This window comes from Eulemur rufifrons, chromosome 24 (genome assembly GCF_041146395.1).
Source record: "Eulemur rufifrons isolate Redbay chromosome 24, OSU_ERuf_1, whole genome shotgun sequence".
Lineage (NCBI taxonomy): Eukaryota > Metazoa > Chordata > Mammalia > Primates > Lemuridae > Eulemur > Eulemur rufifrons.
The window spans coordinates 24445196-24473077 of record NC_091006.1 but is presented as its reverse complement, the minus strand read 5'-3'; the positions used below and the strand labels follow the sequence as shown (position 1 = coordinate 24473077).

The 27882-nt window shown below is 35.1% G+C and overlaps 1 protein-coding gene across 1 annotated transcript in view; it reads right to left on the bottom strand.

The window, feature by feature from the left end:
• Positions 1 to 10291, bottom strand: part of LOC138374310 (transmembrane protease serine 11C-like) — a 40293-nt gene extending 30002 nt beyond the window's left edge. The window contains exons 1-2 of the mRNA XM_069457026.1: positions 10236 to 10291; positions 5240 to 5355 (exon numbers count right to left, since the gene is read on the bottom strand). Of these exons, the coding sequence (XP_069313127.1) occupies positions 5240 to 5355; positions 10236 to 10291 (172 nt within the window). The remainder of the gene's footprint in view (positions 1 to 5239; positions 5356 to 10235) is intronic.
• Between the last annotated feature and the right edge of the window lie 17591 nt (positions 10292 to 27882).

Sequence of the window (27882 nt, the reverse complement as noted above, 5' to 3'; positions counted from 1 at the left end):
CTGCCAGTGAGAATGCTAATCGTAATACATTTTTGGAGGACAATTTGGTCATGTTATCAAAAGCCTGAAATATATTCTTATCTTTTCATCCAATGATTTCTCTTTTTATAACATATTGTCAATACAATGAGTTCTGCACAACTCCATATATAAACATGAACTGTTCTAAATAACATAAAAAAATTAGAAACAACCTAGGGCTTAAAGTAGGAAGCTAGTAAAATACATTATGGTCTACTTATGTATTTAGATATTATATTATTGCTAAAATTATGTTTTACAGTAATATTAACATAATGAAACCTGTACATGAAAAGGAGGAAAAAAGATAGGAAGGAAATGTGCCAAAATATTACATGATTCTGACTAGAGGGTAGAATTATTGATAGGTTTCTATATTCTTATTTATGTTTTTCTGTATTTTCCATATATCTAAATCAATGTTATCATATCAATTAGAAAAATAATTTTTAAAGGAAAGTTGTCTTTGTTTATAATTACTCCTCTTAACTACTGATGTTCTATTCCTTTCTCCCTGACTTTAATTTTTCTCATCTTTGCTTAATGTCTGTTTTTATATTTCTTTACATATTATTCCCTTGTCACAAGTCTTATTTAAACAATTCCAAAGGAATATAACATTTTTTGTTTTTATATATTTCTTAGCACAAATACTGTATAACTTCTTATTTTTCTATTAGAAATATCAGGGTTGTGAGTTCAGGGGCATTGAGGCAGTATTAGGTTATGTTAAATATTGGACTACTACATGGATTCCAGATGCTACAGAGTAAAGCCATTCTATAAATCTGTTGTTCTATTAAAGCACTTAGTACTGAATTAGAAGGTAGAGTAGTAAGTTGAGTGCTACCATTGACATGTCATAAAACAGGATTAGCTCCTTTCCTTCAAACATAACCCAGACCTTGAACAGAAAAAAATTTGTGATGTAGGATCTCTTTTAAATATTATTTTGATTATTGTGTATTCCTAAAATAGTAATATTTTTCAAATAATCCAGGTAAGATTATGGGTTAGGGTTAAGAGCTCTAGAAAGAAATAGAGCCTCACTAATCTCTTTGTATTTCTAAAAATTTACTTTAAAATCTAAAAATGTTATGCAAAGAAATCGATTTATGTTGACTTTTTAAAAGATCCAAATTGTCTTATGAGAAGTATTTTTATTTTTAATTTGCATGAATTATTTCATTTTTAGTTAGATCCATACATATATGCATAAACTTATAATTAACTGATAACAGTGTCAATGCACTTGTCCCTGGATGATTCCACACCTAGATCTTTCTCACATATGGTGACTTATTTACTCAAAACTGGGTTCTTGTGGCAGCCAATCACTCCCATTCTTGGCTGCATTTATCTTAGGAGATGGGTCACCTTGCATACCCTCAGCTTGGTTCTTAGCTTCTGTTATTTATATTTAAGAATTGCTGAGAGTAGTTCTCCAGGACAAATTCTCCCAAATGTGCCTCTGAAGAGTCAGAGAGATGCTTTTTATAGAATTTATTGGTTAACATTAAACTTGGCATTGAAGAGACAGTCTAGGAAAAGTAACTCACACATTTATCATTTTGGCCCTTGGCTAAAAAGGAAGAAGACAAAGCAAATAAATTTGAATTTGAAAAGGTATTGCTTTTGTCTGGATTTTGATGCTTTCCCTTTCATTTCCTATTCCTTAAAAGTAAAACTGCTAAGAGTTTCCATTTATAATTAGCATAGGAGTATTTGGAGATTAGTGTCCTGAAATAGCAGTAGTGAGAAAATCAGCAAGAAAGTTTTAAGTTTCCCCAGGCATATCCAGAAACCTTACTGGCAATCTCATCTCTCAATTTCCTCACCAATTCGTCACGACTTAATCTACTGAAATCTAATGTTAACTGCCTATGGCAGAACTATGTGTTATGTCTTGATATCTGTTATTCCCTTTCCCTATGGTGATACAATCTATTACTTTTAACTGAGCAGATGCTATCCCAACATAAAAACTACATTTTCCAGCCACTGTTACATCTAGGAGAGACCAAGTCCATCTAAGTTCTGACAAATGGAATGAAAGGAAAAATGGTGTGTATGTAACTCCTGAAGTGTTTTCTTACTGACAAATGGTACACTTTTCTCCTTTCTATTCCACCTTCTGGCTGGCTGGAATGTGGACATGATGGCCATAACTGGCCCAAGCCATCTTAGACATTGAGATGGCCCTGGTAGTGTAGGTCGTGCATGGTAGGGCAACAAGATTGAAGGAACTTGAGTCCCTGACACTTGGTAGTGAATATGAGAATCTGGGTCATTGATTTCTGAAGTTATTTTGTCTGAATCTTACATGTGCATATGCTTTCCTCTAGGTCAGCGGGTATCAATCTTGGTTGCACACTAGAACCACCTAGAGAGCTTTGAAAATTATAGTTTCCTTTCCAGACAGCATCTTTGGGAATGGGGCTTGTGTACTAATATTTTTTAAAGCCTTTCCAGGTGACGCTGAGGTATAGTCGGTGTTAAAATTTACTGCTCTAGAACAGCATTGGTAAACTATGGCTTGTGGGTCAAATCTATTCTACTGCCTGTTTTTGGGTGGCCTATAAGGTGAGAATGCTTTTTACATTTTAAAAATTTGAAAAAGTCAGAATAAGAATAATATTTTGTGACATGTAAAAATTATATGAAATTCAAATTTCAGTGTCCATAAATATTTATTTATTTATTTATTTCAGGATATTATGGGGGTAGAAACATTTTGATTACATGTTATGACTTTGCCACACCCAAACCATGATTTGAGGCATGCCTTTCCCCCCCTACAACGCTCACCGCATCCATTAGTTGTGAGTTTATCCACCCCCAACCCCCTAATCCCTGAAGAATATAAGTACTGTGTGAGCACCATAGTGTTGATCAGTTAGTGCCAATTTGGTGGTAAGTACATGTGGAGCCTATTCTTCTGTTCTTGTGATACCTCACTTCAGAAGATGGGCTCAAGCTCTATGCAGGAAAATATAAGAGGTGCTAGATCACTGTCATTTCTTATAATTGAGTAATATTCTATTGTATACATATACCAAATTTTAATAATCCACTCATGAATAGATGGGCACTTGGATTGTTTACACATCCTTGCAATAGTAAATTGTGCTGCCGTAAACATTCAAGTACAGATGTCCTTATTATAGAATGTTTTTTGTTCTTTTGCGTAGATGCCTAACAGCGCTATTGCTGGATCGAATGGTATTTCTATTTTTAGCTCTTTGAGGTATCTCCAAATTCTTTTCCACAGAGGTTGCGCTAATTTGCAGTACCACCAGCAGTGTAAGAGTGTTCCTGTCTCTCCACATCCTCTCCAGCTTTTGTTGTTTTGGGATTTTTTGATAGAGGCCAGTCTCACTGGGGTTAGGTGATATCTCATTGTGGTTTTGATTTGCATTTCTCTAATGATTAGAGATGTTGAGCACTTTTTTTTTATATGTTTGCTGGCCATTATTCTTTCTTCTTTTGAAAAGTTTCTGTTCATGTCCTTTGCCCATTTATTGATGGGGTTGTTTGATTTTCTCTTGTTGATTTTTTAAATTTCTACATAGATGCTTGTTATCATACCTTTATCAGATGTGTAGAGAACAACTATTTTTTCCCATTCTGTAGGCTGTCTATTTGCTCTAATGATAGTTTCCTTGGCTGTGCAGAAGCTTTTTAATTTGATCCGGTCCCATTTACTTATTTTTGTTGCTACTGTGATTACTTTGGGGGTCTTCAAAAATTCTTTGCCTAGGCCAATGTCTGAAAGAGTCTACGTCTTCTTCTAGGTTTCTTAAGGTTTCACGCCTTAGGTTTAAGTCTGTTATCCATCTTGAATTGATTTTTGTAAGAGGTCAGAGATGGGGATCCAGTTTCAATCTTCTTCATGTAGCTACCCAGTTCTCCCAGCACCACTTATTGAAAAGAGATTCTTTCCCCCAGTGTATATTTTTGTATGCTTTGTCAAAGATTAAATTACCATATGTGGATGGTTTCGGCTCTGGATTCTCAGTCCTGTTCCAAAGGTCTATATCTCTGTTCTTGTGCCAGTACCATACTGTTTTAGTTACTATAGCCTTGTAGTACAGCTTAAAGTCTGGTAGACTGATACCTCCCAGTTTGTTCTTTTTTTTTTTTTTTTTAAGATTGCTTTGGCTATACAAGGTCTTCTCTGGTTCCATACAAAGCATAGAATTATTTTTTCTAGATCTGTAAAGAATGATGATGGTACTTTGATAGGGATTGCGTTAATTCTATAGATCACGTTAGGTAATATGGACATTTTAACGATGTTGATTCTACCAATCCATGAGCATAGTAGATTTTTCCATCTGTTTACATCTTTACATATTTTCATATTTAACAAAGTATTCTCTTGTGGGACTGCAGGAAAATTTTATTCTTATAAAAATGTCCTCTTCCTTTAAAAGATTAGGAAAGAGTGGATTAAAGAAAGTGATAAGAACAGGACACAGAGAACATGGCACAAAGAGCTACTTTAAAAAAAATTAAACTCAACGATATCATAATTTTTTCTATTTTATGCAAAATCTATATATAAAAATCTGTATTGACTGTTATTTTTTCTTTCACCCCTCAATATTAGGGAATACCTTACTTTTTAGAGAGAATTTTATGAGAAGAAAACATTGTATGGAGAAAAAACATAGACTTTCAAACTTTATATTTAATTGTTTTATATTTTATTTTATAGTTTTGTTTACTCATTGATTCTCTCTCCAGACTTTTAAGTTCAGCACAGATAGAGATTGTGACTATTTTATTTCTCAATGTATTTCTAGTACCTAAATCTTTCCCAAGAAGGAAAAAAGAAAGTATATGAAATCTCTGGTTTTAAACTGCCTTATGCTAAAGTTTGCAAAAGGACAATGTCTGCAGCAAGGACATTTTTGGAGGTTAATGGCATATTTAGTACCTTAATTGTGGTGATGGTGTCACAGATGTATGCATATGTCAAAACTCCTCAAAATGTATACATTAAACATGTGCAATTTTTTGTAAAACAATTTTACTTCAATACAACTTTTTAAAAAAGAACAAAGTCTTCAGTAATGTTAGTAACCATAAGAAATTCTCTGCCAAATAATCCCATCACAGTTCTTTCTCTTGCCTAGTCTCAAAATTCCTAATTTCACCTATATACAATCTATAAATTGATGTGACTGGAAAGCCAGACTTAATGAGTACTTACCATAAGCAACAAAATAGACAATGAGTCCAATGACTACTGCAGCAATCACCGTCATTAAGATACCCAGGATAATCTTTCCACACCTTGTGAGTTTCATTTTTGTGTTTGACTCTGTTCTTCTGAGCAAAAGGGACAAAAAAGCAACTGTCAATATGAGCTTAATATAGGACTCTCAGAATTGAGATTTGAAAATAGTCACAAATAGATTTGATATTAAATGTAAAAGTATTATTTTACATTAATTATGGATTCAGTTTACTGCTGAGCTTGGAAAACAAAGTGTAGAATAAGTGAATATAATATTTTGCTGGCTTATTTTTCAGCACATATGAATAATAATGGTAATACTAAGATAATATTCATTCACTTGTTCAGCAAATATTTGCATATGTCCACTATGTGCTGGTCACTGTTGTAAGAACAAAGATCTCTTTCCTTGTGGAGCTTACATTCTACTGAATGGAGATAACAAAGAAAAACATAGCTAATAAGTAAAATACATGACCAACAAAATGATATTAAGTGTTATAAAAAATAGTAGAGCTAGGCAAAGAAGATAAGAAATATGAATGTGTGTGTGAGGTAGTGGTGGGGGAAGAATGCAATATTAAAGAGTGGTCAAGGTAAGTCTACTGAGAAGGTAAAATTTGAGTGGAGTACAGACAGGCCAGGGGGTTATATGTATAGTTATCTGGAATAACTCAACGAAGGCCCTGAGGTAAGAGCATGCTTTGTATGTTTGATATTAATAGTATGGCTGGAGTAGTCAATGAGGGGAAAAGTAGTAAGAAAGTAAACTTGGGAGGTACCAAGGCCCAGATCTTGTAGAACCTTATGGGCCATGGTAATAATTTTGTTTGTTCTCTGAGTGAAAGGGGAGCATTGGCTGGCTTTGAGCAGAGGACTGTGATAATCTCACCTAAGGTCTTCATGGGATCCTCCTGCCTGCTGCAAAGAACAAATTTTAGAGAGCAAAGATGGAAGCAGAATGACAAAACAAGCAGTGATTGCAATAATCCAAGCACAAGTTTATGGAGATAGTAAAAGTGGAGGAAATGAAAAGGGGTTGAAGCTTGCGTATGTTTTGAACATAGAATTGACGGTACTTCCTGATGGCTTGGTATGGAATGTGAACAGAAAAGAGGAGTCAAGGGTGGTTTCTAGGTTTTTAGTTTGAGAACTTGAAAGATGGAGTTGCTGTTGACTGAGAAGGGAAGGCTGTTGATGGAGCAGGTTTTGTGGGGCTGACTATGAGTTCACTCCTTTATTTTGTATTTGGGATATCCACTAGTCATTCAAGTGGAGATGCAGGTTGGATATACAAGTTTGGAGTTTGGGAAAGAAGTCTGGACTGGTGACATAAATTTGGCGTTCAACATACAGATTAGGCTCTGGGATTAGACAAGATTACCAAGGGGGTAAGTATATATAGGGAAGAAGACCAAGTTTGTTTGTTTGTTTGTTTGTTTGTTTTGAGACAGAGTCTCACTTTGTTGCCTGGGCTAGAGTGAGTGCCATGGCATCAGCCTAGCTCACAGCAACCTCAAACTCCTGGGCTCAAGCGATCCTACTGCCTCAGCCTCCCGAGTAGCTGGGACTACAGGCACGCACCACCATGCCCGGCTAATTTTTTCTATATATATTTTAGTTGTCCAGATAATTTCTTTCTATTTTTAGTAGAGACGGGGTCTCGCTCTTGCTCAGGCTGGAGAAGACCAAGTTTTGATCACTCAGGTACTCCTTCATTAAGGATCATGGAAAAGAGGAAGTCCCAGCATAGGATATTGAGAGGAAACAGCCAATGAGATAGGAGGAACCCTACCAAGGGAAAGTGGTGTCCTGGAAGCCAATAGAAGTGTATCAGGGGTGCGGAAAGGGATCAACTGTGTCAGATGTTGCTGATAGCTCAAATCAGATAAGCAAATGAGCCCTGAAATTTGACCGCTATATTAGTATTATAGGGATAATTGGTGATCTTGATGAAAGAAGTTGTAAGAGTAGAAAGGGCATGAGACTGGTGAGAGGTGGTTTAAAAGAAAATGGAAGTGGAGGAACTAAAGACAGTGACCATTGACTACTCTTTCAAAGAGTTTGCTAAAAAGGAAAGCAAAGAAATGGGACTATATACATGGTGGAAAAAATGAGATCAAGAGATTTTATTTTGTTGTGGAAAATTTCCAATATACATAAAGGTAGAGAGAATAGTTTAATGAACTATAGACCCATCACATAGGTTTAAAAACTATTAGCATTTTGTAATATTTACTACTTCTATTTTTATGAGGTATTTTAAAGTAGTTAATAGTTTACACTAGTTGCATAATTGTATCATGACATTTACCCCTAAATAATTTATTTTCTCCTTAAAAAGGGCATTTTTATATGAGCATTGTCATACCTAATGAAATTACCAGCAATTTCTTAATAGCTTCTACTCGGGAGGCTGAGGCAGAAGGATTGCTTAAGCCCAGGAGTTTGAGGTTGCTGTGAGCTAGGCTGATGCCATAGCACTCTAGCCCAGGCAACAGAGTGAGACACTGCCTCAAAAAAAAAAAAAGAAAGAAAGAAAGAAAGAAAGAAAGAAAGAAAGAAAGAAAGGAAGATCTCTACTTGTCCTCAAAATGTTAATTACATTTTTTTTTTGTTTAAACAAAGTTAATACCAAAATCTCTACATTGCATTTTGTTGTTGTATTTCTTATGTCTCTTTTAATTTGAACAGCTTCTATATTCCATCTTCTTTTTTCTTTGTTACATTGACTTGTTGAAGATACTAGGTCAGTTATACTACAGAATGTTCTTCCTAAGAGAAGTTTGAATATTTATTTTTCAGAAATTTTAATTAAACATTTTATTTTGAGACAATTATAGACTCACATGCAGCTGTAAGACATAATATAGAGCATCTCCTTGTACCCTTTACCCGGCTTTCCCCAACAGCAACAACTTACAAAACTATAGTATAATATCACAACCAGAATATTTACATGGATACAGCCAAGATACTGAACATTTCCATCGCAAGAGTCCCTCATGTTGCCCTTTTATAGCCACACACACTTGTCTTCCGCTCCCTTTCCCTCTTTAACCCCTGACAACCATTAATCTGTTTTCCCTTTCTGTAATTTTGTCATTTCAAGAATATTACATCAATGGAATCATACAAGATGCGACCTTTTGGGATTTGCTCTTTTCTTTTTCACGTGGCAGAATTCTCTGGAGATTCATCCAGGTTGTTGCTTGTAGTAATAGTTCTTTTAAAAAAAAATTTTTTTAAATTTCTGAGAACTAATTCATGGTTTAGATGTACCACAGTTTGCTTAATCATTTACCCACTGAAGAACACCTAGGTTGTTTTTACTTTTGGGCTGTTAGGAATAAAGTTGTTATAAGCATTTGTGTGGAACTTTTTTTGTGAATATATGTCTTCATTTCTCTGCAATTTCTGGGTTGTATGGGAGTTGAATGTTTAGTTTTTAAAAAACTGCCAAACTATTTTCCAGAAAGACTGTACTATTTTATATTTCCTTCGGTAATGTATGAGTGATCCAGTTCCTCTGTATCCTTACCAGCATTTGTTGTTGTTACTATTTTTTAATTTTAATCATTATGACAGGTATGTAGTAATATTTCACTGTGGTTTTAATTTGCATTGACTGTGGAAGGAGATTGTCAAAAAATATAAAGTAAAAAAAAACATTTGCATTGACTAATAATGTTGAACATCCTTACATGTGCTTATTTAAAATCTGTATATCCTCTGAAATGTGTTTGTCTTTTGCACATTTTTAAATTGGATTTTTTTTTTACTGTTACATTTTGAGAATTCTTTATGTATTCTAGATACTTGTCCTTTGTGGGATTTGTATTTTACAACACAAATATTTTTTCCCAGTCTTTAGTTTGTCTTTTCATTTTCTTAACAGAGTCTTTCATAGAACAAAAGGTTTTAATTTTAATGAAATCCAGTTTATCAATTTGTTCTCTTATGTATCACGTTTTTGTTGTCAGGTCTAAGAACACTGTTTAGCCCTAGATTCCAAAGATTTTCTCCTACAAATTTTTTCTAAGAGTTTTATAGTTTTACATTTGATTCCTTGATCCATTTAGGGTCAATTTACATATAAGGCATAATACTTAGATTGAGGTTAATTTTTGTTCCTTTAGATATCTACTTGCTTAATCGCCTTTTACTGAAAAGGCTCTCAGGTCTCCTTCATTGAATTGCTTTTACACCTTAGTCAAAAATCAGTTGGGTGTATGGGTCTATTTCTGTGTTCTTCCTTCTATTCAGCTGAATCTATGTACCATACACTCTTGATTACTCTAGCTATATATAATGTCTTGAAACCAGGTATATTGATTACTTCTACTTTATTTTCTTTGTCAAAATTATTTTTAGCTATTCTAGTGCTTTACTTTTCGTCATAAACTTCAGAGTAATCTTGTCTATATATCTACAGAAAAATCTTGCTTGAATTTTGGTAGAAATTGGCAATAAAACTGTCTGTCAATTTAGAGAATTGACATCATAACCATGTTGAATCTTTCAATCCATGAACACAGTATGTCTCTCTAGATGCTTCATTTCTTATATCAGCGTTGTATAGTTTTCAGCACACAAGTCTTGTACATGTGTTGTTACATTTAAATTTAAGTATTTTCATAGTAAAATTATTTTTTTAAAATAAAATCCCCCAAACAGCTTCAAGTTTTGGCAATTATACACATACGGATTATGATTGAAAGTTTTCTCACAAAAAATTTCATCAGCAAAACAGACTCTAATGATTAGAATTTATTCATCTTACTTTTCCATTTGTTTTTCTCTTATTTAGGATTTACATTACTCCTAGTTCCACAAGAAGGTTAAGGGAGCAACTCATTTTTTAAAACTTCAAAACACAAATTGTTACTTTAATGAATTTAGTCCCTTGAGGAAATTTACCTGAGGAGCAATGGCAAGCCCACCTGCTGCCCACCCCCCTCCAGCCTACCTGTTCTGCAGAGGTGTCCATGTGTCCTGTCTCCGCTGAGGCTGTCCCTTGGCCATCTTCTCTTCGAGTGCTAGCCAGCACAATCATTCTCCACCTATTTAGCTTATAAGATTCCATGACTTTTATTTGTTTTACAATAATGGTATAATGATAATACTTAGCACTTACACAGCTTTTCATCTTCAAAGTGCTTTCCAAACATTTATTAATTAATTTTACATTAGTAAAACATGAGCTGTATATATGCCACTCCATAAATAATAACTAATCATATGACTCAAGTGGAGGCAAAATTTAAAACTCTGTTGTTGTGGCTGAGGAAGATGTATAGCCACTTGATTTGAGAAGGACAATGAGTCTTTACTCAGTTGTACATTATTGTGGATATGGAGACAAATGGCTGCATTTCTCACTCCCTAGAATCCACTTCCAAAGTGGCAGTTTTCTTTTTTGCACCTCTTCAATGAAAACCCTTAAAGGAGTGACTGTCCAAGCTCTAACCCTCCATTATAGTCTGAACGCTTTCCAACTCATAACTCTCTTGACTCCTTCAACCATGCATCATCCTTTCATGAATTTCCTCCCTAAAATTTTTACTGCCACTCCCTGAAACCTACAGGGTGTTGATTTTTTATTAAAAAATGGGTTTAACCAGTAATTTTCCAAAGTTCTGGGCAGCATTCTCAATTTTGCCAGCCAATTTTGATGTTGGTGTGGAGACTCGATAGGAAACACCTTAAACTTTAGCTGCCTGGAGGAGAAAGAATTTGCCTGAAGCCAGAGAATACAGAAAGGAGAATCTAGTTATTACACTGGGAGAGAAAGCTTCCTTAGGTAACAGTTCTTATTAAAGAGACTAAATCTCATCATATGATCAAGTACAATCATTGTCCAACCTATGCTATCCCCCTTTTTCCAAAACATGTAGAGGAAAGATAATCAATGAAGTCATGTTTGAATTAGGATAAAAAGAATCATAATGGCAGTACTTGTACCTGTTATTAACAGGACCCTGATCACATCTGTCTTCATTCTTTAAAAATTTCTACATTAATTGTACTACTTGAGCATTTCAAACACTATGCTTTTGCCTGTGTCTTCGAAAATATCTAATATATTCTATTTCTCATTTGTCTATGTAAATCCTACACATCCTTTGAGAGTAGCTCAATTCTACTTTTTCCATGTGGAGAAATATACTGCTTTATCATCTGAAGCTCATAAACTCTAATAAACTCATGAGATCTTGCAGTAAAATGTACAGGGCTTGGAGTATATTAGACCAGGGCCCAGATGAGAAGTTTCCTGAATTAGTGTCCTAGAATGTTCTTTGGAGATCAAAGATCTTTATACAGGATAACTTCTTCCTTCATTGATCAAAAATATGTATTGCGGCCGGGCGCGGTGGCTCACGCCTGTAATCCTAGCACTCTGGGAGGCCGAGGTGGGCGGATCGTTTGAGCTCAGGAGTTCAAGACCAGCCTGAGCAAGAGCGAGACCCCATCTCTACTAAAAATAGAAAGAAATTATATGGACAGCTAAAAATATATATAGAAAAAATTAGCCGGGCATGGTGGTGCATGCCTGTAGTCCCAGCTACTCGGGAGGCTGAGACAGGAGGATCGCTTGAGCTCAGGAGTTTGAGGTTGCTGTGAGCTAGGCTGACGCCACGGCACTCACTCTAGCCTGGGCAACAGAGTGAGACTCTGTCTCAAAAAAAAAAAAAAAAAAATATGTATTGCATACCTGCTATGTTGTTGGCATTATGCTAATTATAAAATTAGAAATAATCCTCTAAAGTGCTTACAATCTCATGATGAAGGCAGTAAAACAAACTGGAAATTAAGACATATCAAAATAAACACTAGATGAAGCATATATGGAGCACTATATGAACACAGAAGTGAAACCTAATTTCCCCATTGTGGAAGGGAGTCAAGAAAGGGTACTTAGAGCATATTTCTGACCTAAGACCTGAAGAATGCATAGGAATATAATACTTAGCCAGGTAAAGGTCATGAATCAGACTGGTAGAAAGCAAGAGAGAGCATTGCAATTTGGAGTGATTGACAATTACCCCAAGGTAATTTCATCAAGGTGCAGATAGTGCAGGAGGTGGTGTGCGAGTGTGTATGGTGTATGTTTATGTGTGTGTGTGTGCGTGTATGTAGTGGGTGTTGGTTGTGGAAGATGTTGAGGGGAGTGAGGTAAGAGGAATCACAAGTATCCAGATTCTCTAAGGCCTAGTAGGCTCTTTAAAGAGTTTGGACTTGATTTCAGAGCAATGCAGTGCCAGTAAAGACTTTAAATATGATTAAATTGATACTTTGTTAAAATAATTCTGGCTTGTCATGTGAAAAAGAGATTGGGAAATGGAAAAACAGGAGTTGTAAGGAAACAGCTAGAAAGTTTAGTAATCCAGGTGTAACTAAAGCAGTGAGGTGGAGGTATCTAGACTTGATAGGATTTAGTGATAGGATGTAGGGACTGAGGCAGTGGAGGAATGAACACTGATGAATGATATCATGAAAGTACAGTTTTGACAAAGGCATCTAAGGTATCCTGGTCAGTAAGATAGCAAACAATGAGCTCTGTGATAATGTCATGGTCAATTCCAGCTTGTTAAAAAGCTCTATCCAAGTAGTGTTGATCGATAATTGGATCTGAATCTTCTTGAAGTTGTTTAGTACACACTTTGCTTTGGCTTTGCTCTATTCAATATTTTAATCAACAATTTAGGAAAAATAACATTTTCGCAGGAGTAGCTAATATGATAGGGTACAGGGTGGGGACTAAAGGGAGACATGATATCTGATTTAAAATATTAGAGGCAGCAACATGTTGACCTATTTTGTGAGTTTTGTTTTTCTTTCAGAAAGCAAACCAAGTGTTTGGAATAACATATTGAAATGTTAGCTCTTGTGTCTTTCCCTTTTGGTATTTCCATTAGATCCTGTGACTCTTCCCCTCATGTCATGTTGTAGTTACAGCATTCTAAGTTTACTGTCATCGAGTAAGGCTTGTTACAATAGCATAAATGTAAAAAAAATTTCAAATAGGCTCTTTAAGCATATGGCAGAATCAATATCTTTTTTTATGATGATATTTTAAAAATTACTTTATTCATTTTATTTTTATTGATTTTTTTAAATTTCAGCTTATTATGGGGGTACAAAAGTTCAGGTTATATATATTGCCCATGCCCCCTCCATCCCCCTGAGTCTGAGCTTCAAGCGTGTCCATTCCCATCTTAAAAGAAAAGTTTGCTTGTTTATTTTTAGCCAAAAGAGGCTGGCTTTTCTAATTATCAAAAACTGAGCTTTTACACAGAGGGATTCAGAAGTATTAAAAATGTTTCATTTCTTTTTTTTTTTTTTTTTTTTTTTTTTTTTGAGACAGAGTCTCACTCTGTTGCCCAGGCTAGAGTGAGTGCCGTGGCGTCAGCCTAGCTCACAGCAACCTCAAACTCCTGGGCTCAAGCGATCCTCCTGTCTCAGCCTCCCGAGTAGCTGGGACTACAGACATGCACCACCATGCCCGGCTAATTTTTTCTATATATATTTTTAGCTGTCCATATAATTTCTTTCTATTTTTAGTAGAGATGGGGTCTCGCTCTTGCTCAGGCTGGTCTCGAACTCCTGAGCTCAAACGATCCGCCCACCTCGGCCTCCCAGAGAGCTAGGATTACAGGCGTGAGCCACCGCGCCCGGCCTCATTTCTTATAATAGATGTATTTGTGCTGCTTTTAAAAATTGTTCTTTTAACTGTATATCAATATAATACATAATTTTTGTATATCTATTATCTAGTAATATATAAAATCAACTCTTATTTTAGGCTAAAGCTCAAGTCTATACTATAGAATTGAAAAATACTTTATTGTTAGAGCAAAATTTTTTTTACCGCCTGACCAGACTAGATAAATTTTCATGGGCTGGAAGAGGGAATAATATGTCAGAGAAGAAAGCACTAGAGTGAGAAGCTGTTAAAAAGGTCTGTGACCCTCAATCCTTCTCATACTTCTCCCCCAGCTCAGGGTTAGTTCTGGAGAGTAGGAATAATAAAACTCAGATGAACATGGAGGGATATGAAAGTAGAGAGGTCTTGTGTCCCCCTTCACATTTGGAGCTGAAAAGTGGCAACCTTGCAGAGTTCCTTGTGCCTCCATGGTGATTAAACCCTTGAGTAGAGAGACTTCAGAGTGTATTGAGGCAGAGAGACCCTGAAGTGGTCTTGTTGAATTTTATGGTGACTGAGAGTAGTAGGGGATAGTAGCCCATGTATTCTATGCTTTGAAGAAGTGTGCAGAAAATGAGTGTGAGAGAAAGCTGGCAGACTGGTTTAGAAACTGTGCCGGTAGTTAGCAGTATGATCTGTGAGTCAGAGACAGGATGGAAACCCAGACGTCTTAGAGGCTAGGAATGGAGGGTTGATAATGCCTGGAGACCAGAGGGCAAAATATACACCTCAGGAGATGAAAGTGTGAACAGATGATGACTAAAGATCAGCTCCTCAGCCCAGTGCCCTGGCATTGCATAAGTTAGGTCACTTGGAGCTTAGAGACAGAGGAGAGAGATGGTTAACTTGACTGAGGAAAACCCAAAACTGTCTAAGAAAACCCTAAATTGATGAAATCTCCCAAGAATAGTGTGTATAGTTTCTGTCATTCAGCAGAATGGGAGTTTGAAAGAGACTTATAATTAAGAAAATAACTCTTTTTGGGAGGAATACTGGAGTTTATGGCAAAAAAAAAATCATACCCTAGGAAGTTTGAAAATGAACTTTAAAAGAGAAAATTTCAAGTTATAAAAAAGGGGCTTTCATAAAAGTTTTAGTTTTTAAGTAATGAAATGTTTAGAATTATTCAAGGAAAAACAAGGAATGATACGTTAAGAGAGTCCATAGAAGAAGGATGCCATAGAAAGATGGTACATGGAAGTTATAATTCCAAGTTTCCTTTCAAATTCGAAATTCTATGCGTTTGAAAGTGCCTTCTCTATCTATGTAAATGTTTTGGATGATATCTATTAGAACACTTTAAAAAATGAAACATATTTTTCTTCCTTGTTCTTTTCTTCTTTTCCTTTTTATTACAACTTTCATGTTTAGATGAGAATTGAAAGAGAATATAGGAAAGCAAAAATTACTATGATTGCTTGTTGGCAGTGACATTGATTTTTTTTTTTAAGTTTTTAATTCCTTACCACTATTATTAACATCACTTACACAGTACTTTCTTTTTAAATGAGGAAGCATTAAAAATAGGTATAAAATATATGCACTTTCCCATCTGGCTTTCAAATAAAAAATTTTATGAAAGGAAAGTTTGTTAGCAATGAGGAAACTATACAGAATAAAGCATAAAGATATTTCAGCGTTTAGAAGACACCTAGGAAAGAAGAAATTTTATTGGTTTTTAAACATAGTAAGTAAGCCATTTTAGAAGAGACATTGTTCTATGCAAAAATTTTTAATTGAAATACCAATAAAGGTAATTTAATTTAAGAAGTAATTGTGGAATACATGCAATTCATAATTTGGGAAACAATACTTTGGATTTCATTAATGAAAATATATGTGTATATTCATTGTTAATAATTTATATTTTTTTGTAAAAGTTGTCTAATACATAAAAACTAGTATTAGATTCTCTAATTATTCCTATCTGAGAATGTTTTCTTTGATTTTTTGTTAATGGGTGATACACTTGTGTTTCTATAAATATATGTAATTCTTTTAAGTCTGTAGAAAAGTTCCATAATTGAAAGTATCTATCTAATCTCTAACATATATTTTCCATTAGTACTTTAACCTTTAATAACTCAGGCTGTATACTAGAAAAAGCTTTTGAAAAAATATTTACTAAAATTTAAAGCAAGTGTATTCTAGATTTGTTTCCAGACGTATTTTGGTTTCAGAACCCATAATAAAAAATGGGTGGGCCGGGCGCGGTGGCTCACGCCTGTAATCCTAGCACTCTGGGAGGCCGAGGCGGGTGGATCGCTCAAGGTCAAGAGTTCGAGACCAGCCTGAGCAAGAGTGAGACCCCGTCTCTACTAAAAATAGAAAGAAATTATATGGACAACTAAAATATATATATACAAAAAATTAGCCGGGCATGGTGGCGCATGCCTGTAGTCCCAGCCTCTCGGGAGGCTGAGGCAGTAGGGTCGCTTGAGCCCAGGAGTTTGAGGTTGCTGTGAGCTAGGCTGACGCCATGGCACTCACTCTAGCCCGGGCAACAAAGCGAGACTCTGTCTCAAAAAAAAAAAAAAAAAAATGGTTGGACATAAGATAAAATTTCCTGTGGCTACAATTTCCATTCAAAGTAAAAATAAATTAAAATTTCCTTTTGGTGTTATTGACTGTTTTAAAAAAAAACATTCGTTTGCTCATTTGACATTCATTAGATGTCTATTATGTGTCATGCATCATGATAGGTATTCAAGTTGAAAGTCAGCTATATTTTAATTTATTGAAATGTTAAATCTGCATAAGGATTTTGTGACAAGATTGTGTATATGTGTTGTGTGATTGTGTAAATTTCATGGGAAAGTTGTGATATAAGCTGGTCATAAGGTTATACTGCTATATATTTTTGTGTCTTCTTGATTCCAAGGATCATGTCGTTCAAAATTATTGAGTTCCAGAATAAACCTAACCTGAAAACACACACACATACACACACACACACACACACACACACACCCCTTGCTTCCTTAAATGTTAAAACCTTATCTAAATAATTAAAATGCAGTATGGCAAAATGTAGGGACCTATGGAACTTTCAATATGTACTTAAGTAATTTAAAATACTATATGTTCATATATGAGTAAATCTTTTCTTTTAATTGATGGATAATTTCAAGCCTGCTCCTTAGGTAAACATTATCACGAGAATATTCTCTTATATTAGGTTATGGAGCCTCTAGTTCTTACTCCTGTATTTTCTTTGCCTCATTTACAAGCCTTTTTATTTGGTCTACTTTAAAATTATTATTTAAAATCTTTTACATTTTACCTTTAAAGTTTAAGAACATACTTTAGAGGAGTATAATTAAAATCTCTCTTTTTTGGGAGGGGGTAAAAAAATCCTTCTAATTATAGGAGTCTTTTTCATGAGAGAGTTATTCTTAGTTTTTAATTTATTTAACATTTGCCACTGATGAGAACCCTACAATTATAATGTCTTTACACTAACATTTACCCGCCACCTTATATAAAATTACAAAGAATGGAAAGTCACACTAACTTCTAGGCATCTAGAATTGGTGAAGAAGAAAGGGAAGTCTTCATTTTATTCTCAAGCCATGGGTAATTTTTTTTTTTTTTTTTTTACCATAAAGTCAAGGACATTTCATGCTGCAATCAATGTTTTCTGAACAAAGTTTGGAAAAAAATGAAGTTACTGACCATTTACATAAAACAAGTTTGACGAGTCTTTTACACAGAAAAGTCTTAGAAAAGAGATTATAAGAAGCTTCAGAATTAAACAAGGAGAAAAGTCTCCTTGTTCTGATAAATGCTACAAACCAAATGGAGATTTCTTTTTTCACTAAAATAATATAATTAGATAGACTATGCCATCTGTAGAATAATTTTAAGGTTTTTTTTTTCCTAATTGGACCAAGTAAGTGGTATAAACATACCTTTGTATCTAGTGTTGATTTTTTATGATCCTATTTTTATTGCTTATAATTTTGACAGTTCATTCAAATTTATATCTTTCTCATTAAATTGCTCTGACTCTCAAAAGTACAGAGAAAGTGATGTCTTTGAGGTTAAAAAGAATCAGTTGCATCCTAAGCCTGTTCAGGACAACAAAATGTCAGTGAAATTATACCATGAGGCTGCATGAATATCAGGTGGTCCATGGTGAGAATGAGTATTAGTGGTATTGAGTTAGGACAGCATTAGAGCTAGAAGGGAGGTTTAGCTGTTGGAGATAGTATTCAGTTATCCATGTGTGCAGAAAAAAAAAAATAGTAGTTTAAAAACTGCAGTAGAACACTAGAACACTACTTTTGGCTGACTCACTTGAGCCTGGAAACTTTTACAGTACCAGGTATTTTCATCCTGGTTCCACCTCAGCATCTGTTGGTATTGCATTGATATGTATGGAAGCTTTAGTTTTCTTTCCTGGAAAGAAGGAGGGAGTTTTATTGGAGGCAGTGGCGAGTGGAAGCACAGGGGATACATCAGACCCCTGGGACTAAGTGTCAGCTCTGTGGTAGAGGAGTCAAGGCCTACGACAGAAGAACATTTTATTATAACGAGGGGTTTGGTGAGATTTTAAGGAAGGAGTGATTAGTAAAAGCTGAATGAAATATTCAAGAGATCTTTCTTGAGACTTTGGATCCTATCAAAATTATTTATTACGAGAAAATGTGGCATAGATTTTGGGAGAAGCCAATCTTTCTGCCCCTGCATAGACCTCTCCAACATTCTTGAAGGTTGGAAGCTTAGAAAACCTCCAGAGACAGCATTTGTGGCTTGGATGTTGAAAATAGCTGTTCACAGCAGTGAGGCTTATATAAATGATTTTCATGGGCACAAGCTGTGGGCATATTTAAGCCTAGGAAAAAAAGGAAAATAGGCCAGATTCCATGTGGTGCCTACAGCTGGAAGCAGAACTGTACAAAAAGGAGGCATATATGGTATATCATCACAGTAGGAGTGAGAAATAGGTCCAGGCAGCCATGAGGAAGAGCATAGAGAAATTCAGCAACCCTCTGAGTGTCATGATTCCAAAGGTTCCAACTTGAATTAGAGCCAGTGTTTATTTGTTGGTAATAAAGGATGCAAATACATAATGGCTCTTGAAAATCTAGATCATCAGAACATGATGAGTCTCATCATATATATAGAGGCCACTAGTGAGATCATGACTATCACTATAATGTGGAGGAAATTGTACTTAGTCTGATCCTTAGGTTGAAAACTCAGAATTTGTAAGATAAAAATAGTATTTATATGTGAAAGAGTCAAATAATGTCAAAAATTAGTTTCTAAAGGATAAGTACATGGGCTTTAGAATCTGAGAACCTGGTTTCAGATCCTTTCAGAGCTGGCAACTTAGCAGCTCTGTGATCTTAGACATCTTGTGTAACTTCTCTGAACCTCAGGTTCTTCTTCTTAAAAATAGTAGTAATAATACTAATACTTCTTCTAGATTTATTACATGGAGGGCCTGGTAGTTCACAAATGCTTCATAAATTTCAGCTATTGTAACTATCATTATCATTACTCTTATATTTCAGCTCATACTTTCAATGATTAGGTACTTTATCTACAAGAAAACATACATTTTTGTGTATGAAATTTTATTTATTCTTTGCTAATGAGAATTTTTCTCATGTAGCTTTGTACTTTATTCCTTAACATATAAGACATATATGGTATGCTCAACACCTAAACAAATGATCTCTCAAGGTAGAAGTAACCGCTAATCATGGCTCTGAAAAGTCATCTCGGCAGTTAAACAGTCAGCAATGTTAAGCATACACCTTGTGTGTGTGTGTGTGTGTGTGTGTGTGTGTGTGTGTATGAACACACTGGCAAAGCAGTTGATTGAACGATTAGACCAACAGTTCCTTACTGCCTGAAAACCAAATCTGGGCCACCTGATATGGGAACCAACCTGACTGACTTGCTCAGATGCTTGAGCAATGGGTTGCAACTGTAAAGAACATGAGGGATCGGTCACCTTTGCTTAGTCCACTGTCACATTATTCTCCCAAAAATCCTGAGGAAAAAAGGAGTTTCAGCTCCTGTGGTTTCTATTTAGCAAGACAAATACCCTCAATGAAGTAGAACAGTTAACAAGGAAACGTGTAAGTTCTAAATTAAAATAAATGCTATTAGCTAAAGAAGAACTTCAAAATTGGCCAAAAAACTAAAAACAGACTACCCTGGAGTAAGCCAGAAAATCAGCATATGTGGGAGTATTTTAACAAAACCACCACCGGTAAAAAAAAAATAGATGTCCTTATAAAACTGTTTTATCTGGATCACATTTTAACAGATAGAATAAAAGAAGTTTTGGATAGTCTAGACTTTACTAGCAAGGTAGGCCTGAAAATGTTAATTATCACACTTTTGATATCTTGTTAGTTCTCAGAGAGAAATTGTCTGCTTAATGAATTCTACCCTAATGAGTTCTGTAATCATGTAACAAATCTAACTTCTTAATACTATAGGTACACTTCATTCTTACAAAAGAAAGAGATCCACAAGGCAATTTTATGAGAACTTACTTTTTTCCACTAACTTAAGAGAAGCACTTTGTCATATCTGTGTGCTTAAAAATAAAGGTTTAATGTTAACCTCATTTAATGAGAAAATGGAAATAGTGGTAATAAGATAATATAAATTTTGAAGCTTTCCCACTTTAATTTTTCCTGATCAGGATTTGTTTTGGCACAAATTATGAAAAGGAGCTCAATGCATCCACAAATGTTCCACCAAGCCTGGGACATCCAGACATGTGGGAAAAAATACACATTCAGGAAAGTACACAAAACATAAATGTACAACTTAATGACATATGGCAAAGCAAATATCCATAGAACTTTGCTAACTAACTGGCAGCTCTATGCCTTTCCCTTCCCAGTTACAATTCTGCCCCCGCCCCCTACTTTCCTAAAGGTAATCATTGTGCTGTATTTTTTGGTAATAAATTTCTTGCCTATCTTTATAGTTTATGGTGAGTAAGAATGAATTTCTAAATGATGTAGCTTTTAAATAGAGGCTTGGTGCAGTGGCTTATGCCTGTAATCCCAGCACTTTGCGAGGGTGGGGTGAGAGGAGTGCTTGAGGCCAGGAGTTCAAGACCAACCTGGGCAACATAGTGAGACACTGTCCTTACAAAAAATAAGGAAAATTAGATGGGTGTGATGGTGCATACCTATAGTCTTAGCTACTCGGGAGGCTGAGATGGGAAGATCACTTGAGGCCACGAGTTCTAGACTGCAGTGAGCTATGATCATGCCACTGTACTCCAGCCTGGGTGGCAGAGCGAGAGCCTGTCTCTGAAATAGATAAATAATATTGAAATGTTTTCTTTTGTGACTGGCTTCTTTTGTTTAATTTTGCGTTTTTAAGTTTCATCTGAAACTTTAACACAAAATAGTTAGGTGTAAAATTTTATTCACTATAGAGCATAAACGATTGCTCTAATTTATTCTTTTTTGTTGTTGTGTTGTATATTCTATTGTATGAATATAACAACATTTACTTATCCATTCTACTATTGGTTAGCATTTGGTTGTTTCCACTGTTTGGCTATTACAAATAATGCTTCTCTGAATATTACTGCATATGTACATACTAGAGTATCCACTTTGGGATGGAATTGCTAGGTCATAGGATATGCATATGAAATGCTCTATTAGATAATGTTAAAAATTTCCAATTTTATTAAAGCAATTTACACTCCCCCATTCTTGCTAGGTCTTGATATTGCCAGACTTTAAATTTTTACCCATTCTGGTAAGTGTGTAGTGGTGGTATACTATAATGGCTTTAATTTTCATTTTCCTTATTTCTAATGAGGTTGAACCTCTTACATTTATTGGCCATTAGGCTTTTTAATTTTTCTCTGATGTGCTTATTCCAATATTTTGCCAATTTTTCTATTATGTTATTGGTCTTTTTTATTGATTTGTAGTCATTCTTTATACATTCTAGATACAAGCTATTTGCTAATTATGTGAATTGTGAAAGAATTAAAAATATGCCACTCTGGGATATTAGAATACTATTTTGAGTTAGAGCCACTTGAAAAACAGCAGGTGCAAGAGGATCACTCTGACCTTTGTGCTGCTGATTAAAAGCAGCAGATGGCATTCCCATGGGAAAGATGCACTCCCTATTCCAAAAGGAAAGACACATTCATATTATGAAGGGTGGGGGGTTGAGACCAAGAGAATTCTGTACAGACCTTGTTAAAATAACTCTTATCTTCTGGTCTTCCTTTATAATTTAATTACTTTTTCACAACTTACTAAGTTCTTACAAAGTTTCACAACATTGTCCAATTCAGTGTATAAGTGTTCAATTCTGAATCTTTGGATCTCCATTTCCTTATGAAGGCTCTTGTGCCACATAAAACTCGTATTAAATAAATTTTTCTGCTTGTCTCCTATTGATCTATCTCATGTTACTTTAATTCTCAGGCCTAGATGAAAAAACCCTAAGAGGGTAAAAGTTAAATTTTGCCTCTCCTACAATTGCAATATAATATCTTCTTTCACTTTGCTGTTTTGTATTTTTATCCTATAATAGTGTTTTTTGAATAACAAAAGGCTTCTAATTTTAATAAAATCAAATTTAGCATTTTTCCTTTAAGTCCCGTTTCACTGTGATACTAAAATCTATTTTTCTTCCTCTATAAGACATCTTTCTCTTCCTTGAGATCATTAAGTTACCATCTCATATCATTTTCTAAAACCTGAGTTTCCCATTCTCTCTTCTAGCCATTCCAACTTGGCTTTTTTCCTCCTATTTCCCTGAAACTGTTCTTGAGAATGCTGCCAAATTTACGTTTCCAGTCTTAATCCCTCCCCTGAGCTATAGATATGCATTTACAGTAGTTTACCTGACCTCATTGCTTGTACATTTCAAATGTGACAGATTCAGAAAGAAACTCTTGAATTCCCCACTCTCCAAACCTGCTTATCCTCCCAAATTTTCTCATCTCAGTGGTTTCCTACCTCAGGCCCAAATATGAGTCAATTTTGATTTCTCCCTTTCCTTCAGCTCCTAAATCTAATAAACCAGAAATTCCTGTTATTTCTTCCTATAAATATTTCCTGAATTCAACTATTTTTCCCCATTTTCACTGCTAGTTCCTTAATCCAAGTCAATGCCATCCTTTTCCTGGATGACTGCAATGGTCTACTCATTAGTCTGCCACTTTCTACTCTTGTCCTCTTATAGTTCTTTCTCTGTAGAGTAGCCAGATTAAGCTTTAGAAAATGGAAAATTGATCATCTGATTCTCTTGCAAACTCTTGCCCTCACATTTAGAATAAAATAGAAACTTCCTTATGTGGCCATATGCCTATTTCTTCAACGTCACCTAATACCAGCTTTTCCATTAATTATGCTCCATTCCCATGGGCTCCTTACTGTTCTCCAAACCCTCTAATAACTTTGCAGTCACCTCAGGACCTTTATACTTGCTTTTTCTTTTGCCTGGCTTGCTCTTTCCCAGAATTCAGTTTGACTAGCATAAAATAGTATTCGGCACGGGGCAAGCACTCAAAAACAACTAATAAATAAATAAATGGATAGATGAAAAACAGGAGTGAATGGATAGATAAATTTTGTAGGGAAAAAAACTCTGTCAAACATATCAACTGATTTTTATTGCACTAGTAATTTTAGTCTCATTTGTATGGCTGGAGGTAGGTTAAATGTATAATCAGCTCTGGAAAAGCCCTGTTTGCTTTTTGAATTATCTCAATTTCTTTCATTCAGTTGCTTTCTGTTTGCTTTTTGAATTATCTCAATTTCTTTCATTCAGTTACTTTTTTCTCCAAAATGGATTGTTACTTAATTCAAATTCTGATTGGTTTGATTTCTTTAGATGGTTTCTTAAATGGTTGTGCACTGGATTAAACAAACAAATAAACATCCTAATACTCCAAAATTTTGAAACCACCCTTTACAAATTCATAAAGGGTGCAAGACAAGAACTGTGGTAAGGGCCTGACTTTGCAAAGGCACAGGCATAGCTAAAAATAATGATAATAACCGGCCACTGTCACCTAGTTTGCTTTCCTATAATTGCTACTGACGTGTCACATAACTCATGGTTATAAAGATTCTTAACTTTCCCCATAGATAATATCATCCTTGTGTAATGGAAGGCTCATTTTTAAGATATCTTCCAGGTCCTTCATTTCAGTGGAACAGTTGGTCCACCCAGACCAGTGACCCATACCAAGAAACTGGCTTAACTGGTATTGTGACCCCCACCCAAGAAACAACTCAGCAAAGAAGACAATTTCTAAACCCCTATAGTTCTCCCTGAACACAGCCAATTAGCAGACCCAATTGCCTAGCCTTTTGCCTGCCAAACTATCTTTAAAAACCCTTTCTCCCAAAGTTAGAGGGAGATAGCTTTAAGAAATTCTTCCCATCTCCTCTCATGGCACCTATGATATTAAACTCCTTCTCTGCTGTAAACCCTGCTGTCTCAGTGTATTAGCTTCCTCTGGAGCAGTGGACGATGAACCTGGTTGGGCTGTAACAATTCCTCTTTTTCTCAGAGATGTTATGCTCCTCAAAACTATTTTCTTATCATGGGTAGCATCTTAGATTGGGAAGGGACCTTAGAAATGATCTGATTTTAAGCCCAACCCATTGCAGAAATCTTCCAAAACATTTCTGCAGATGAATATCCAGCTTCTGTTTAAAAATCTCCCATAATTAAAAAAAAATCTCTAGTGATAAGAACCTCTTCCTTCAAACGACAACTGCTTCTTACAGAAATGAACCACCAAGCCTGGTGCCATGGCACAAACTGTAGTCCCAGCCTCTTGGGAGGCTGAAGTAGGAGGATTGCTTGAGCCCAGGAGTTTGAGGCTATAATGTGCAATGTTCAAGCCTGTGAATAGCCACTGTACTCCAGCCTGTGCAACATAGAGAGACTCTGTCTCTAAATTACAAAAAAAGAAGAAGAAGAAGAAAGAATCACCAGAAATATGGGGGGAAATGACCTGTTTCCTCACAGGAAATAATCCTATTGTTTCTAAATAATCAAACTGATTATTTAGAAATGGAAAGGTTTGGGTTTTGATGTTTGAATTATGTAGACATATAATAAGTATAAAGAGAAAAAACTATTTGGGGTCTCTTTGAATCATTTCATATTTAGCAAATTGGACAAAAAGAAAGGGTATTGTGCAAGTTAGAGCCTGTGAAAGATTTAGATTCATGATCTGAGAAGTTCTTAGCTCCCTTTTCCCTAACCGCGGGGTAATTATTATGGTTCATGGCAAACTGATGCTCTGGAAGACTCACTTTTGAATTTATAATTTTATAAAATGTATTTTTCATTAGTCTTCTAGAACCTTCCTGCTTCTTTTGTTATCCTATAGTAATTATACTCTTTATCATTCCATCCAGCATGTTATATTGCATATGTTTGTCAACACCACTATTCTCTGAATGGCGTAAGGGCAAGTACCATGCCTTATTTATCTTTGTTTCATTAGTGCCTAGTAGAGAGCCTAGAACATAGTAGGACTCAATAAATTTGTTAAATGACTGATTTACACTCTGTAATTAAGACTTCTAAGTAGTGAAATAGTCAGCTGTTTGCTCTAAACTTTCTTGAATAATTCTTTTTTCATTAGTTCTGTCCACTATTTTAAACTCAGGAGGATTCAAGTTTAATATCAAATATCCACTTTGCTATTTTTAAAAATTGGTTAGTATGCATGCCTTTTTTTATTAGTTAGCACAGTGGTCCCCAACCTTTTTGGCACCAGGGACCGTTTTCATGGAAGATGATTTTTCCATGGACCAGGGAGAGGGGCATGGTTTCAGGATGATTCAAGTGCATTACATGTATTGTGCACTTTATTTATATTATTATTACATTATAATGTATAATTAAATAATTATACAACTAACCATAGGTTGGGGACCCCTAGGTTAGTATATATGCCGAACAGAATTTTCCCTGGTCTTAATAACTCTACAGCTGAATTAGGGTGCTAGAAAATTTCTTCCTGAGTTTCCAGAATTATTTTTTAAGGACTGAAAGCATTTATAAATCACCACTCTGCCATAATTATTCAAAATTACTTTCGTGAAGTCAGTTAGGTATCAGGGAAATGGAACCGATCCGTACATTTTAAAAAACAAGCTCTTAAAATGAGTGTTCCTCTAGTTTTCAAATATATTTTTATAAAATATGCATGTTTTACTAAATAACTAGTTTTCAATAAATAATTGAATCTGCTCTAGTTTCTGCTAAATAAATACCTTTTTTAACGTAGCTTTCAATATATAGAAATAAACACAAATATGTCTGTGATTATATGAGGGCACACACACACACACCATACAAACACACAAATACACCCAAGCACAAGGACAGCTTTCCCGTGAGGCTTACTCTAAATTACCAGTTTGACGTTGTCCTCACAGGGTGCAGCCAGGCAGTGTGAGGCTGGACACTTGCCTCAGGTATAAAGCCTGATTATAAGGCAGCAGAAACCTCCAGGCCTTTAGAGTCTAGTTGGCAGTTTTCTCATTGAAGAACCAATTAAATAAATTGTTTTGGATTGTCCTTCAGAAATCATAACTTTCGTAAATAATTAGGCAGGAAAATGATTTTAAAAGAGTTTATTTGAAATAAAGCATAGCAAAGATTTATTTGTACATTTCACCAGGAGTTGGTTACATTTTCAACTTTTTTTTCATTGAAAGAAATAGCTTTAATGTAGGTCTCTTCATAATTTTACATCAGGAAATGCAAGACATTTTCACCACCATGCATGGAGCTGTCCTGATTCACAGGTGTAGAGAGTTAGCTCTTAGAAGAAGGAAGCCCTGATGCATAGATGATCGTGCATAGCTAAGCTTTAGCTATACTAGGAGCTCATAAAAACTCAGTAACATTGTGATTCAGATTACACAGATTGCTGTGCTATTAAATTTTAATGGATTTGATTTAATTTATATTCTTTGGTGGAGTGTATCTGTGTAAGAGAGAGAGACAGTGAGAGAGACAGAGAGAGAAAGTTCCTTCTCTCTTGAAGATAGTTTTATTGATATCAAGCTATTTAACCCTTCTCTTTGCAAACCAACCCTTTCGTTTTTTTTCCTCTTTAACTTTCAATTCATTACTTAGATTTAGCTATTGAAGATCCTTTCACTCTCACAAACAACTGCCAGTGGTGGGAAGTTGGTAGTGCGAGTTCTTCCTGACGGTCAAATTTTTAGTTGTTAAAATTACTATTATTTAGTTGTTAAAAAGCACAAGGTACCTGAGAAGGTTGTGTAGGTATATTTCTGAGCTTTTGTATGGAGTATATATAGTCTCTCATTTGTGTAGATGAAGGATATTTATAATAGACATCATCATAAAAATTATTTATAATTTTTTTGGTCTCAGTTGAGGAGTGAACTGTTTTAGCTTTGACCTTAAAGACCTGAAATTCATCAGTTAATTTCTATGGAAGCATGTTCTTACAGGTACAGGACTGTACAATGATTTAACACTTTTAATTTAAACTCACACTACCTACAAAATAGTGAGTAACCAGAAATTTTAAATAAATAGTATTTTTCTTGCCTCACACTGTTCTGTCTTGAATGTTATTCCACCACTTCTTCTTTCGCAAGTTTCTACACTTGGCTCACTTATCAGCTTTCTCAGAAAAGATCCCTCTCACCTTTCAGACTTGTCCAGGTTCCTCTAGTATATACTCCTAATATGCCTGTTTCTCTTACTACTAGCACTTATCACAATCGTAATAAAATTGTTAACTCTGTGATTAGTTTAATATGTTTCTTCTGTTACACAGTCATAGCACTACGCAACATTCATAATGTTCTCTTGAGAAAACAGAAAACCTATAGTAATAAAGATTAAATAGTGTTTGTTAAACTATATTTATGTAACAGGA